Raw genomic sequence first — 14,900 nt, 5'->3', positions numbered from 1 at the left:
ACACCTAAAGGATTCCCACTTCCTTATCTTGGACCTCGCCTCCACCCCCTTTCCTCCCCATATTATCCTCTTCTCCTTTGATGTAGAATCCCTCTATCCTAGCATCCCCATTATAGAGGGACTCTTAGCTCTCAAGAATTCCATCCATGATTTTTCCCCTCTCCCAAAGTGCACTTCATTATGTCCCTAGCCTCTCTCATCCTCAATCATCACTATCTCTCTTTCAAAGGAGAAGTTTGGCATCAAACCAAAGGCACAGCTATGGGATCAAATTTTGCAATAGTGTACGCTTGCCTTTTTCTTTGTTCCCTCGAGGAAGGCATGAAGTTACTAACCTCCCCTTCCCTTCTTTATTTCAAAAGATTCATCGATGATGCCTTTGGCGATGGTCTTGCCTCTTGTTTAAAAAACCTTCTTCAAAGCTATGGTCATCCCCTCCAAGAGCATATCAAAATCTCCTCTTCCATCTCCTCTCAAGAAGCTTTTATCCTGGACATCCACTTCTTCAAAGGATCCTCATTTGCCACCTATGGTTTATTGGATTCACACTGTCACCAAAAAAGCCTCAATGCTTACAACTACATACCTTGGCAGTCTTGGCATCCAACGCACCAAAAAATTGCTTTCATCCTTTCAGAACTCAAAAGGTACATTATCCGGGAAAGCTCTCTATTGGGCTTTATCACTATTCGCAACCTTTTTTATGCAAGGATTAGAGCAAAAGGCTACCCCCCCTCCCTTTTGGAAGCTTGCTTCCTCTATGTTTCTTATGAAGTTAGATCATCTCTACTTCGTAAATTGCATAAAATCAAGCTTTCACCAACCATTGTAAAAATTCCTTTTTCTCCCCTTACCCGCACTCTTAACCTCTCCTGCACCATCAACAAACCCCTCACTAAGCTTCTCAAGAATGATCCCGAGCTAGCACACCTTCCCAAACCTATTGTATGTTGGCTCAATGCGCCAAACCTTGGCACCCTCCTCTCCCTTAAACCCAACCCTACCATACCAGACCCCACCTAACCGTGCTATCCTCTCCTCCATAAACTCCTCCACCCCCTATATCCTTTTTTCCCTCTTATAACCCCTTCCAAATCTTTTCTCACTTTAGGGTCATTTAACTTTATTGGCTAGCCTTTTTTCAAGGTCCCCAATAACTTTAAATAGCCCCTAAGTACTTGTACTCCCTTCTTATTACTTCCCACCTAAAAATCTTTTCCCACCTTTTTTGCCTGTACCCCCCATATTTAATGAGGAATTACTCACCTTCCAAAATAGCCCCTCCTCCCTTACTATGGTACTTTGTACAGTTTTTTGAACCATGACTCCCCTACTTATACCCCTTCCTCCCTCCCCTTTTGTTTGCACCACTGATGAGCTAATATAGCGAAACGCGTTTGGTGTAGACATTTGGTGTCTTTTTTCCTCTTCCTCCACTCCGCCCCCCCTCTCCCTTTTTCCTTCTCCCCCCCCCCCCTTTCTTTTTTGCCTTAGCTTTGTTACAAGCAAGTTTCGCTCGCCATTAATTATTTTTTAAGACAATATGGGAGGGAAGTAGAGATCTATCTTCATAGAGATCCATCTTCATTTGCACTCTGGACGACGAAAAAGTATGGCTCGAATCCTTTGCTGTAGCCTCCTTCAAAACTATGTAGCTCCTCTTCTCCATCGGGGTCGTCTAGATCTCCCTAGCTCCAATGCTCGGTCTATGAGAATGCCAGTAGTGCGGGTAGACCTCTCCACTGTTGGATGGTCCTCTGTCTGTTCTTTTGGGTGTACAATATCTAGTGTAAAGAAATCTGTGATCTGTCTCTGGGGTTGTCTCTCTTGAGCTCTCCTCAGTAAAGTTTCTCTATGCCTGTGTAGCTCAAGTAGATATAGCCCAAGACATCTCTGATCCTCATAACTCATGACCCTAGATAGAGGCCCAAAATCTTCTCTGAATAGACAATGAAAACGGCCTCGTATCTCATAGTACACTGTGCAATGACATATGTAATGTATCTTTGTCTCTGGCTTCAGATGGCATAAGCGGCATATCTTGCTATCTGCTGGTGTATCTCTGAATCTGCCAGTCTCAATCTCGAGCTGATGTAAGGACGTGCGTATGTGGCCAATGGCACATCGCACACCATGAGAAAGATGCGTGTCCATATAGCTAGGTCGATTCACAAACCCATCCCCCGTGAGGTGGAGAAAATGCTCTCTATAGAAAGCCTTCTTTGTGCCCAACTCCTGTATCGGCTCTATCCATGTCCTCCTCGTGTCCAACTGGATTAGATCCTGACGAATGAGTCTATTAATCGCTACCTGCGTCAAAGACCTCAAGGGTGCCTGTAGAGAGTATTGAAAAGGAGACAACGTGTCCATGGTGAAACCATGTGTCTGAAACTATGATGCCATCTGTGCATACCAGTATGATGTATCCCCATTAAGAGCTAATTGTTTGGAGGACTCTAGAGCCACCCTGGCATATCTGTCTCTGGTAGTATCCCACAGACTGTGTACAAAGGAGACTGATCTAGTAAGCGCCTCAATCTCCATAGGGGGGGCAGCTAATTCCACTCGAATGATATCATGCGGTACGGAAGTCTTGGCTCTAATCAGCCAAGAGATCATAGATACCAGGGGCTTCTCCATATGCCTCCAACCATCCTGGCCTACAGAAGGTCCCCAAACTTGCACCCCATATAACATAGTAGAGGCAACCAAAGTATCAAAGAGCCATAACTTTGTCCTAGGTTCCTGGAACTGAAGTGCGAACACATCCTCTCCATTCCTCCCAGAGCCGCACCAGCTCTAGTTAGTCTAGTCTCTGTTGCTCTTCTCAAGGAAAATCTCAGCCCAGTAAAGACTACCCCCAGGTAAGTGTATGCATCTGTATACTCCACAATCTCCTGACCATATTTGAAAGTAGGTACTGATCTCCTGACCCATTGCGGTGTGGTGTTAACACCATAACCTTGGTTTTATCTAGGTTTACACACAATCCACTATCCTCTGCAAAACTGCGTAGTGCATCCAATTGTCGTTGCATACCTTCTGGTGAGTCAGATATCAGCACAATATCATCAGCATATAGCACAATGGGATCCACGTCCCTGCCAGCTGTGCACCTTTGTCACCCTCTCTGTCGATGTAATCAGACACCTCATCAACATACATACCAAATAGAGTAGGAGACAATGGGCAGACCTGTTTCACTCCAATAGTAGAGTGAACTAAATCAGATACCCCTTCCGGAGTGCGTACATGTCCCATCACTGATCTGGACAAAGCCATAATCCCCCAAATCACCTCTATGGGCACCCCCATCTCCTGTTGTCTGCGCATCAATCGAGCTCTTGGTACCATGTCAAATGCTTTGCGAAAATCCACAAAGCTACAATAGATCCGTCTCCCATGTGCTCTGCCCTCCTCAATGATGGCCTTGACTATCAGAATATGATCAAGAGTGGAGAAACCCCTCTTGAAGCCGGCCTGACCCTTTGCTCATACACCTTCGCGCTCTGCCCAATTACTCAAGTGTTGCTCCAGGAAGATGCATACAACCATGCCAATGTGTGTCCAACCATAATAGTGCGATAGTTCCCAGGCTCTGTAGGGTCACTAGGCTTGAAGATGGGCACAATATTAGACAACCTCCAAGTCTCAGGTAATCCCTCACACATGGCACGATTGAACAACATTGCGAGAACCTCCATCAGCATATCCTTGGCATGTATAAAGTGCTCCACTACTAGACCGTCATGATCATATGCCTTCCCGGTCTTCATCCTGTCGATGGCCCTTTGTACCATCTCATGTGTAAAGAAAGCGGTTGTAGCTGGGCAAGGCTTGGTAGGGTCTGGAAGGGTTCCTGTCCAGGAACCGTATATAATGATGTCGCATATTGGCCCCATACATCAGGTGAAGTAATCACTGGGGGAGGGGAGTGCTCATGGAAGAGTCGCCATGCCTCTCCTGAGTCCCTACTCAAGAACATCTAATACAAGTCTCGCTCCATCTGAGCTAGGTAAGCTCGCTTCTTCCGTCGCACAAGGCGTCGGAAAGCAATCTGAGACTGTCTGTAAGTGACGACTCCTAAAAGAAGATCCCTCTGAAGCTGGGCTCTCATCTCTCTGCACTCCTCATCATACCAAGTATTCTGGGGCATGCTCCCAGAATGTCGTCTCTTGCCCGGCTGAGTGTGTGGGTATGTCAGTGATGCAGCCCCATGCAGTGTCTCAGTCAGTAGATGGTGCACTATTCCACTGAGAGACCTGTACCATTTGTGCCAACTGTGCCTTCCAATAGACGGTCCCAGATCTCGTCTGAATAAACAAAATCAGTCTCTGGTGTAAATGTATAGCGGGTGTGTGACCTGCGTTCTGATGTCTGGGTTGTACTATATTGAAATTTAACGGATAGTGTCAAGAGAGCATGATCTACTGCTATGCCCACTGGCCTAGCTCCCACTGTGAAATCCTGAATGCAAGGGACAAAGATCGGTTGTGTCATAACATAATCCACTGTACTGGCCCCATGTCTATGTGGAAAGCATGTGAAACCGGCTGCTCCAGGAAATCGTTGTAAGCCATTAAGTATGGCTAATCCATGTGTAGTCGTCATTTCCATGAGGTATCTCCCATAGGGAACCATACTCCGTCTGCTCTCTGTCATCTGAGCATCTGTCAAGTCCCAACTCACCCACATCCAGCTCTCTAAGCATCTCATCTGAAGTGTCGTAGAAGACTGTCTGCGAGTTGCCTGTTCGGGCATTGAAGTCCCCTAGGAGAATGATATCACCATCTAGGAGAGAGAAAGGCGACTGTCCTCTGGATGCGGCATACATTGATGTACTGGGAGGAAAGTAACATATGGCAATATATAGGAATCGACCTGTGTCAGCTCTCAGTCTCACCCACATATATCTAGCATGATCATCTCTTCGTACAATATGCAGTAATGGTTGTAGTTCCTCTCTGAATAGCACTGCTACTCCTCCTGGACCTCTACTCCCATGCTCATATCTCGCATTTGTCCTGTAAGCTGTTTCCCATCTGTATCCCACCACATGTGGCATTACCTGTTCAGGGGCGTGATGAGTCTCTGAGAAGAATACAATATCCTTGTCTTTGAAACTATCCTCAAATGCACCCACGTCCAACCTCATAAACCCATTACAATTCCAGGTAGCCATCTTCAGTGTGGTCCCATAGGTCTCGCACCGTCATGCAGTACGCCGCTCTAAAATCACCACCCGTCCATCTCTGTAGAAGGCTATCTTTCCCTTCTCCCTTGCCGCTGTAATCTCTGGCATTACCTCTCTCATATGTGCGAGCTGTGAGAGAGTCAGGTCATCACCGAGGAAAATACCCGTCTTTTTGAGAGTAGGCCTCTTCCTCAAGAATTCCTTCTTCTCTTCCAACGAGGGGAAGCATAGTATGAGAGCTCTCCCCTTTGAAGACTTTCCCGTGCCATCACTTTTCTTACCTACCCTCCATGCCTTTGTGTGCAAAGGCTTCTCCATCCCTATCATGGATGTAAGGCTTGTGACCTCTTTCTCCACATTGTTTATGTCCTTGAGACCGGTCACTCTCACATGCAATGCCCGCATCCGCCTTCTTTGTTCCTCCTCAAGAGTCGTGTTGATAAGCGTGGGTGTACAAGGAGTTTCTTGACCTTTCCCTTTCTTGGCGACCTCAATCCATTTTTCAGCCTCGTCCGCCTTTTTCTGTGTCCTTTTTATCATCTCCGCCCATGAAGATGTCTTTGCCACACTCAGTTTCTCTTCCTCTGGGATCATCCTTACCTGTTCCTTAATTTCCTTGATTTCATCTATTACCGAGGGTTGAAATTCGCCTTCCTCTAGTCCATTGCTTACTCTATCAGCAAGCTCCTGTTTAAGGGCTGAGACTTCTTTTTTGAGTGCCCGTATCTCGGCGTTTGGGTTCTCCTGTTTGAGGGCCGAGACTTCTTCTTTGAGTGTCTGTATTTCTGCGTTAAGGTTCTCTTTCTCCTTCTTCCACTGTGCGCCTTCATTGAAGACAATCTGAAGGAGGTTGGCCTTCTCCTTCCACCATCCTTCCATCTCTGTTTTCCACTCCTTCATTTCCCTTTCCATCTGCGCCATTCGCTTATTCGTGAGCATGAAGGTTGCCTTTGCTCGCGGCTTGCAAACAGGTGAGACATCGGCGGCTTCTGTGTCCTGTGCAGGGTCATCTTCAAGTGTGACAGTTTGTGCAACACCCATCAAGCATTCATGGCCTTGACGTTGATCCATTACGGTGTGGCCCAAAGAATCATTTTCCATTATAAAATTCAAGCTGTCTATTGAAGCAACACTGTCCGCCATGGCTGCAAGATGTTCCCTGTCCTTGAGTTGTGCTGTCATATACCTTGTCAGTTCACCCTTTGTGACACCAAACTCTTTCAGGCGCCGAACCTCCTGCACTACCACATTGACTGCTCCTCACCAGTCCTTGGGCTTTGCAAAGATAGCTCAGGTGCTTACAGAACAGCCTTCCCTTCCCGAGTCACCGTGGTCAAGCTTGATTCCAATGAATGGCGGATCTGCTTTCTGGAAATCTGTGCTGGATTGAAGACCTCACGAGCTGTATAGAGATTGTGCAAAGCAGTGACTGTCGAGGGAAGTCCTGAACACACAATTGGTGCAAAAAAGGGGGGACCCAAGGACGCTGAGGACAGTCCAGTGAAGGTGCAGAGTTGCACGCAGCCGGTGGCGCAGAGCAGAGGCCACACGCAAAACAACATAGGCAGCATAGTGTTGCAGAGGACGTGTAGGGCTGCAGGGAACCCTCAGGAAGGAACGCGCAGGGCTGCTGTGAGAGAGAGAGAGAAAGAGAGAGAGAGAGAGAGAACCCTACCTGACCTGCTGAGGCTGCGCGCTCTGTACGTCTTGAGTCATTGCAGTCCGCCATCTGTTCAAAGAGGGGCGCGCTGCTGCAGGAGAGAGAGAGAGAGAGAGAGAGAGAGAGAGAGAGAGAGAGAGAGAGAGAGAGAGAGAGAGAGAGAGAGAGATGAAATGAAATGATATATTAACGTCTACAAAAGGCCAAAATGACCTATTAGACCAAACTGATTACAATCGTGGATCTAGTACCAAGTCTGGGGTACAAAGAAAACTACAAACTAGAAACTGAGATAGGAGTGCTACCGACTCCTATGGGTGCCTGGTAAGCTGAGCAATGGTATAATGCCACAAAGGTACAAAGTGGGGATAAGTGTCACCATCATACAATATAGCAATAGTATGAAGCCTATCCTGATCGACACTCTGGGTGTCGTGCTAGAATCCTGTGGATCCTCTGCCGCAATCTCAGTCGGTGTTGCGTGGCTCCCCTCAGTCTTGGTCGTCTTGATCTCCCCAACTCTATAGCTCGGTCAATGAGAGTACCGCTGGTGTGTGTATGGGTGGGATCCGAGCTCTGTGGTGGTGGTGGCCCCTCTGCCTCTGTGTACTCGGACTGAAGAAATTTGAGATGCGTCTCTGGGACTGTCTCTGTCTATGCACTCTCAATAGTGAGTCTCTATGTCTCTGTATCTCAAGTAGAAATAACCCGAGACATCTCTGATCCTGATATTTCATGACTCTATCAAACGAGTCAAAACCATCTCTGAATAAACAATGAAAGCATCCCTGAATCTCATAGAAGACTGTGCAGTGACATATGAAGTGAAACTCTATCTCTGGCTCTGCATGGCATAACTGACATATCCTCCTGTCTGCTGGTATGCCTCTATATCTACCTGTCTCAATCCCAAGCTGGTGAGAGAGAGAGAGAGAGAGAGAGAGAGAGAGAGAGAGAGAGAGAGAGAGAGAGAGAGAGAGAGAGAGAGAGAGAGAGAGAGAGAAATGAAATGTTATATTAACGTCTTCAAAAGGCCAAAGTGACCTATGAGACTAGAAAGTTACAATGTGGTGGATCTGATACAAAGCCAAAGTAACAAGATGACAAAATGACAGAATGACAATATAAAATACTATACTATGGAATCCTAAACTGTTAGATGTGAACTAAGCAGCTAGCTGGGATAGCTAGATCACAAGAAATCCAGCATCTGGCGGATCTCATCAATCTCCTCCATGATCAGTAGTCTGACCGGGCGTGGTGCATATCGGGCCAAAGTGATCCGAATCCTTTGATGCAGCTTCCGTCGATGTTGTGTAGTCCTCCGTAGTCGTGGGCTTCTGGATCTCCCCAGCTCAGTCGCTCGGTTGATCAATGTACCTCTGGTGTGAGGCGACAAGCTCTGCTGTGGTAGTAGCTCCTCCGGGTGTCTAGTGGAAGCTCTAAAGAAGTCTGTGATCTGTCTGTGAGACTGGCTAGCCTCTCCTCTCATCAAGCTCTCTCTGTGTCTGCGTAGCTCGAGCAAAAACAAACCCATGCATCTCTGATCCTCGTACCGCATGACTTTGGAGAGGTAATGCTAGAGATTCAAGCGGCAAGGGAGAGGTAATGCGAGAGATTCAAGCTGCAAGGGAGAAGGGAAAGATGGCCTTCTACAGAGATGGTCGGGTGGTGATTGTAGAGCGGCGCTCCACATGACTGTGCGAGACCTATGGCACCACACTCAAAGTTGCCACCTGGAATTGTAATGGATCTATGCGCCTTGATGTGGGTGCTTTTGAGGATAGTTTTATGGGAAGAGACATCGTCTTCTACTCTGAGACACATCAGGCCCTTGGGAGTCTATGCCTCACATTAGTGGATATAGATGGGAGACAGCCTGTAGACAGGACACACGATTAGAGCACAGAGGGCGGGGCTCAGGAGGAGTGGCAATGTTATTCAGGGAGGAGTTGCAGCCATTGATACATATAGCCCGCAGAGATGAGCAAGCTAGGTACATGTGGGTGAGATTGAGAGCAGAGACAGGCGGCAAATATCTTTACATAGCTATTTGCTACTTTCCCCCGAGTACGTCAGTTTATGCACCACCCAGAGGAGAGTCCCCCCTTTTCTATTTTGGATAATGACATATGGGAGTTCTCTAGAGATGGTGACATCATCATTCTAGGGATTTCAATGCTAGGACTGCCCATCATTAGACAGTATTTTATGATACTTCAGAGGAAATGCTGAGAGAGCTGGATGTTGCAGAGACGGGCCTATCCAAACTATCACAGGATGGGGAACACACTGAGTATGGACGACACTTGATAGACAATGGGAATGCACTCCTTTCCTGTTCTCTGCACCACGTCAACGTCTTGCGAAGCACATAGACGTTCGAGGTGAAAGCATAGGCGGTTGCATTTGAGAAAGGCCTTCACTTTCCACCGGCATGTAGACTGTAGCCAATGAGTGAGAGAGAGAGAGAGAGGGAGAGAGAGCTTTATTAACGTCTTCTAGAGGCCGAACTCGGCCTATTACATGTGTGTATCCTCTGGGTATCCAAAGAAGTGCTGAAAAAGAATTGAACTAAAGTGATACAAGACTAGAGGTGAGGTGGTACAGTGTTGCAGTAATTAGATAAGAGGTGGTGTAATACATGTGCCAGTATACTGAGGGATGGAGCTCTATCTCTAGTAGATGTGAAACTATATGCTCAGGGGGTACAATGATGAGATGCAATCTAACTCCATCCGGTAGAAAACTGAGGGTGTAGGATATCATGCATAGAAGGGTAGGGTGTGAGGAGCCCCTGTAGTATGGTAGCCGGGTCAGAGAAGACTCGCTGTATCTCTCTCTGTCTGGCCTGCTCATGCTGTGTCCGAATCTGGTAGATCTCCGGAGCTCTGGTGTGCTCGTCGAGGACGATATCCCTCTGCTCTAGGTCGTCTCCTGGCTCGGATTACATCTGCTTGCTGGAGAGTGACCCCTCTCTGTGTAGTTGTAGCAAGTAGTGCTGGAGTCGCTCGATGAAAAAAATCTGTAAGCTGGGAGTGTCTACTCCCACTGGATGACTGTAGTATCAGGTCTCTATGTCTCTGAATCTCAAGGAGAAAGCACCCAAGCTGTCTCTGGTCTCTGGACTCCATAAGCTCTTTGAGTGTAGGTTGCCCTGAAAACAGGGCAGGATAGCGGCTTCGGATATCCTGGTAAGCTCGACATCTACAAACATAATGCTCCTCGCTCTCCGCCTTTGCTGTACATACCCTACATATCCTCTGGTCTCTCGGAGTATGTGATGCTCGGACTGTCTCAATCTCCAATGTGTGTGATGAAACTCTAAGCTGTCCAATGGCTACTCTGGCACTGTGAGACATATAAACATCCATGTATCTAGGCCTCTGGATGAAGCCATCCTCTAAAGTAGTCAAGAATTGATCTCTGTAGTACAACATCTTTGGTGGAAGAGGCTGTCTTGGTGTGATCCATGTCTCTCTTTGGTGGAAGAGGCTGTCTCGGTGTGATCCATGTCTCTCTGATATACAGCTGCCAGAGATCCTGTCTGAGGACCCGATTCCTCTCCGCATGAGAGAGGCGAATGAATGGTGAGTCGGGGTCGTACTGAAATGGTGGTAGCTGCTCGATATCCAAGCCATGTATGCTAAATCACTGTGTCATCTGTGCATACCATGATCCACTCTCTCCAGTCGTCGCAGCTAGCTGGCGGGATACCTCAAGTGCTCTCTCTGTATGATAATTTGTCGGAAGAGAGAAATGAAGTGATATATTAACGTCTTCAAAAGGCCAAAATGACCTATAAGACCAAGCTGTTACAAAATAGTGAATCTGATACCATGTCCGGAATCAAGAACAACTGAAACAAAAATACAACTACTACAAGTTGGGACTGTATGGATGTGCCAGCTACTACAAAAGGCGCCCAGTACAATGAGAGAAGGGGGGGGGGTTTAAAGATATGGTAGAGATCCATCCTCATCTGCACTCTGGACGTCGAGAAAGTATGGCTCGAATCCTCTGCTGTAGTTTACATCGATACTACGTAGCTCCTCTTCTCAATCGTGGTCAGCTAGATCTCCCTAGCTCCAATGCTCCGTCTATGAGAGCTCTAGTAGTGGTAGTATGAGTGCGGGTAGAGCTCTGCAATGGTGGCTGCTCCTCTGGGCGTCCAATATCTAGTGTAAACAAATCTGTAATCTGTCTCTTGGACTATCTCTCTCCAGCTCTCCTCAGTAAAGTGTCTCGACTCTCTATGCCTGTGTAACTCAAGTAGATACAATCCAAGACATCTCTGATCCTCATAACTCATGACCCTAGATAGAGGCCCAAAACCCTCTCTGAATAGACAATGAAAACGGCCTTGTATCTCATAGTACACTGTGCAATGACATATGTAATGTAACTCTGTTTTTGGCTCTAGATGACATAAGCGGCATATCTTGCTATCTGCTGGTATCCCTCTGAGAGAGAGAGAGAGAGAGAGAGAGAGAGAGAGAGAGAGAGAGAGAGAGAGAAATGAAATGAAATGAAATGTTATATTAACGTCTTCAAAAGGCCAAAATGACCTATGAGACCAATCAGTTACAAAATAGTGAATCTAATACCATGTCTGGGTACAAAAGAACTAGAAAAGAACTAGAAGTGGAACAAAATACTACTACTACTACTACAATCTAAAACTACGTGGGTGTAGCAGCTGATACAATAGGTACCCGGTAAACTGGATGTAACAGTGTGTGAAACAAAGATGGAAGAAAGAGAGAGAGAGAGCTCCGTGCAAAAAAGCAAATGTCACCGTGCAAAAGGACTGGCGAGAACATCTGCGTAGATCCCATGTATGAACGATTTTCCCAAAATCGTTGGGGCATACTATCGTTCACACATACTAGAGATGTTGCATTCCTAACCTTGGAGGCTTGTGTAAAGTTGCCTCCAGAGAAAGCCGTGCCTAATTGCTGTATGAAAGGGTTGTCACAAAGTGATGAGGTGGCATGACATGTTCGGGCTGGAACACCGAACCTGAGGTGGATATACAAATATATGAACAAATTCTCTCTTTCTCCTCATTTTTTATGCACGTGGCCCTTCCCTCCTCTATTTTGCCTTTGTGGAAGACTCCCGCCCTTGGTACTAAGAAATCTAAATGGTAGCGCATTTTGTGGATGGAAATCTGAGTCAAAACACGGTGCTTTTTGAAGGTGCTGACGAGGCAGTCCGTACGACTATGCTGATGTGGCAGTTTAGGATGTTGGGTAACTTTTGGCAGTAGTTCCGGAAAGCGTTGATTTGTGCATGGCTTTTGCGCCTCAAATAGCAGTTGGCTTTGATGCTTTTGAGCATCTGTAAAAAACAACTATGATATTTGAGTCGCCTTTAAAGTCATGCCTATAAAAAAGAGACTGGGGGTGCCATTAGAGCAGGGATCAAGACTGGGAGTCTGGATGCCTCAGGGGGAGAGAGTGGCTCTTCGATGGTTGTAAACTTTGACTTTGGTCTATGGATCAAAGAAATACCACAAGGGGTTCTGGGTTATGCTTCTGGGAGTGGAACTCTGCCTTTCCGTGTCTCTTGTCTACTGTGTTCCGTTTTCTTTCAAGTTCAAGTTTTCTGTTTTGGTTCAGTTCAGTGTTGTTGCAATATTTTACTGCCTTGTCAGGTGACTTGCCTGCTGTAAGTGCTTTCTCTTCATTCATTGCCCTGAAAAAGTGTCAAACTAAACAGCCATGCCAGTAGTCAGAATGCATTGCCGTGACATTAGTTCGGAATCCGTGAGTATGTGCCACATGAGCATGCCATACGTAAGTATCACAACATCAATCTTGCCACATCAGCAATCTGTACAGAAGATGAATCATAATCCAATGTGGATAATCTGCTCTCAAACTGATTTTTACGACTCTTTTCATCAGGAATTTTATGATGCTTTGATTTGCTCATTGTGGCCAAAAGTGCTTCACACAATTTTGGAGAGGATGCTGTAAGTCAGCACCTCAACTTGGCAGAAACTTGCATGCTCACGTTGCGTGATTGTGCTATTAAGGAGCCTAGTGCTTGGTGGGATGTTGAGGCAGATACTCAAAGAGAGCTTGAAGCTTTGGATGCCGATGATGTCACTTATGTATCAGGTTAGTCTAGTTCCATCTATGTATTTTTTGCATCGGATGATGCTGCCATACTGCAACTCAATGTATGTGCTCATTTGTTCCAAAGTATTTCCAAAGTACTGCTTCGTGAGCAATAGCATGGATTGGCAGAGGCTTCAGAATTAATTGAAAAAAGGTTAATGCAGACGTTAGCATCAAAGAAACATGGACTTTGTTGTTGTATTACCATCTAGGGTGACATGTAAACCCACATTCCTTGAAAGGGATTGTGGGGAAAACAAGCCATCATTTTTTTTGAAGAAAATAGCACATACCCCAGGTCAGAAAAGATGCAATGCAGTCTCAAAATTACAACAAGGGGGTAAACCAAGAGATTACCCTTTCTAAACATCTTATATGAAGCTGCTCTTCCCTTTTCATTGCTGTATATAATATAATGGGAAGATATATTGGAACATGACCCTACCATAAATAGATGGTATGGATCTCTACAATGCATAGATGGAGAAACCAGGCCATCTATGTATGACAGTGCCATGTTTGTGCTGAGGCTTGCACATCTTTCATCGCATAAAATGAACTTGTTTATGATGATCAAGTTTGGGTTGATACTGAAGCGGCTGACATTATGTTTAACCCTGCTTTGTGTACAGGGGATTCACAAATGGAAGTTCTGGAGGAGAAAAGACAGTATGCAGAAGACCATTTTGCAGATCATTTCGAAAACCTTCTGGGTGGACTGCAGTTACAGAGTGAAAAACTATTGCGTTTTGAGCAGTCCATTTTCTCGTCAAACAGTCACACTGATGCAGTGGTTGAAGATATACAAGGGTCAACTTCACCAAGACCAGACCTAGAGCCTCTGCAAAATTGTGGCTCGCAGAACTGTTTTTTAGCTCTGCAGAATTTCATTCGCCCTCTTTGTAGTCTTGATCAAGAGGACAGCTACGGCTTGAAAGATGCATTTGTGTATGCTGAAACTTTAAAAACGAAGAATGAGGATTGGACCACAAAACTGGAAAGTAATGAAAGGAGACCTGCCAAAGGCTTGAAACAGTTGAGGATGGGGCAAGCACAGATAGACAAAATTGGGGACGTTAAGTCGTCTCCACACACATCAAAGAACAGGAAAAAGGTCCAAAAGGCCAGAGGAGTGGAGAACTTGAAGGATAGACTCCTACACACTTTCTATTTGAATTGTAAATCCGTTTCATTTCATGACATGAAGGTGCCAAATACTGACAAGAAGCTCCAATTACACACAAAAGTCTTAGCTTTGTCTTGTACACAAAAGCTTGAACCAAAAGCCTTAACGGTCTCAACCAAATTGAAGACTTGTGTGGCAAGAGAATTTAGTAGTCAAGCATGGCCTCACTTGATGATTGCAAAACATTTACTTACTCAGGTAGATTACAGTGTTTAGATCACATTACTTGCAATTTTGTAGATTGTTGCAAACATAACATGTTTCTATCTTGTCGCTTGTCTGTGTTTCATTTTTTCATTCAGGAATTTGAGTAATCCTTATTCATTGAAATTGTTAAAAACATCTGCTAGCAAGACAAAACCTTCTCACAAGGAGTGACAGCAGCCAAACCGAATTATGACATTGTTATCTATTACACTGTTTGCGTCAATTAGCATGGGATAGCCAATACCTGTGCATAATCTCCTTTGTATGATTTAAAACATTTGTACAGATTTGACTTAATCAATTAGCCAAGTTAGTGTTATTGCAAAGCCTCTTTTGTTAAGGAACATCATCTTATTCAAGATAAACACAAGCGAACATACGAAGACATCTCAGACTATGCCTGGGCCAATTTGTAGTCACTGGAAAAAAGGGCAAATGGTCTTTATATTCAGAGCATTTTCCCTTAAAAAGAACTGTTATAACTACCATTGTATTCGAACCATAGTGGAATGGAGGAATATGTAG

The 14,900-nt window shown here is 45.5% G+C and overlaps 2 protein-coding genes across 5 annotated transcripts in view; both read left to right on the top strand.

Moving 5' to 3' along the window:
* Positions 1-14,531, top strand: part of LOC147445405 (uncharacterized) — a 63,224-nt gene extending 48,693 nt beyond the window's left edge. Inside the window, exons 1-4 of one of the 4 annotated variants that reach the window (XM_086524911.1) lie at positions 11,458-12,655; positions 12,767-12,834; positions 12,929-12,982; positions 13,615-14,531. In XM_086524911.1, coding sequence (XP_086381037.1) covers positions 13,626-14,384 — 759 coding nt within the window. In that variant the 5' untranslated portion in view covers positions 11,458-12,655; positions 12,767-12,834; positions 12,929-12,982; positions 13,615-13,625 and the 3' untranslated portion in view covers positions 14,385-14,531. Of the gene's footprint in view, positions 1-11,457; positions 12,656-12,766; positions 12,983-13,614 lie in introns of those variants that run through there. The other 3 variants (XM_086524912.1, XM_086524910.1, XM_086524909.1) reach the window with 3 other exon arrangements.
* Positions 14,532-14,884: 353 nt separating this feature from the next.
* LOC147445404 (uncharacterized) overlaps positions 14,885-14,900 on the top strand; it is a 71,414-nt gene continuing 71,398 nt past the window's right edge. The window contains exon 1 of the mRNA XM_086524579.1: positions 14,885-14,896. Coding sequence (XP_086380705.1) covers positions 14,885-14,896 — 12 coding nt within the window. The remainder of the gene's footprint in view (positions 14,897-14,900) is intronic.

Source organism: Adiantum capillus-veneris, chromosome 12 (genome assembly GCF_014529385.1).
Source record: "Adiantum capillus-veneris isolate H3 chromosome 12, ASM1452938v2, whole genome shotgun sequence".
NCBI classification, from domain to species: Eukaryota; Viridiplantae; Streptophyta; class Polypodiopsida; order Polypodiales; family Pteridaceae; genus Adiantum; species Adiantum capillus-veneris.
This window is presented reverse-complemented; position numbering and strand designations above follow the sequence as displayed.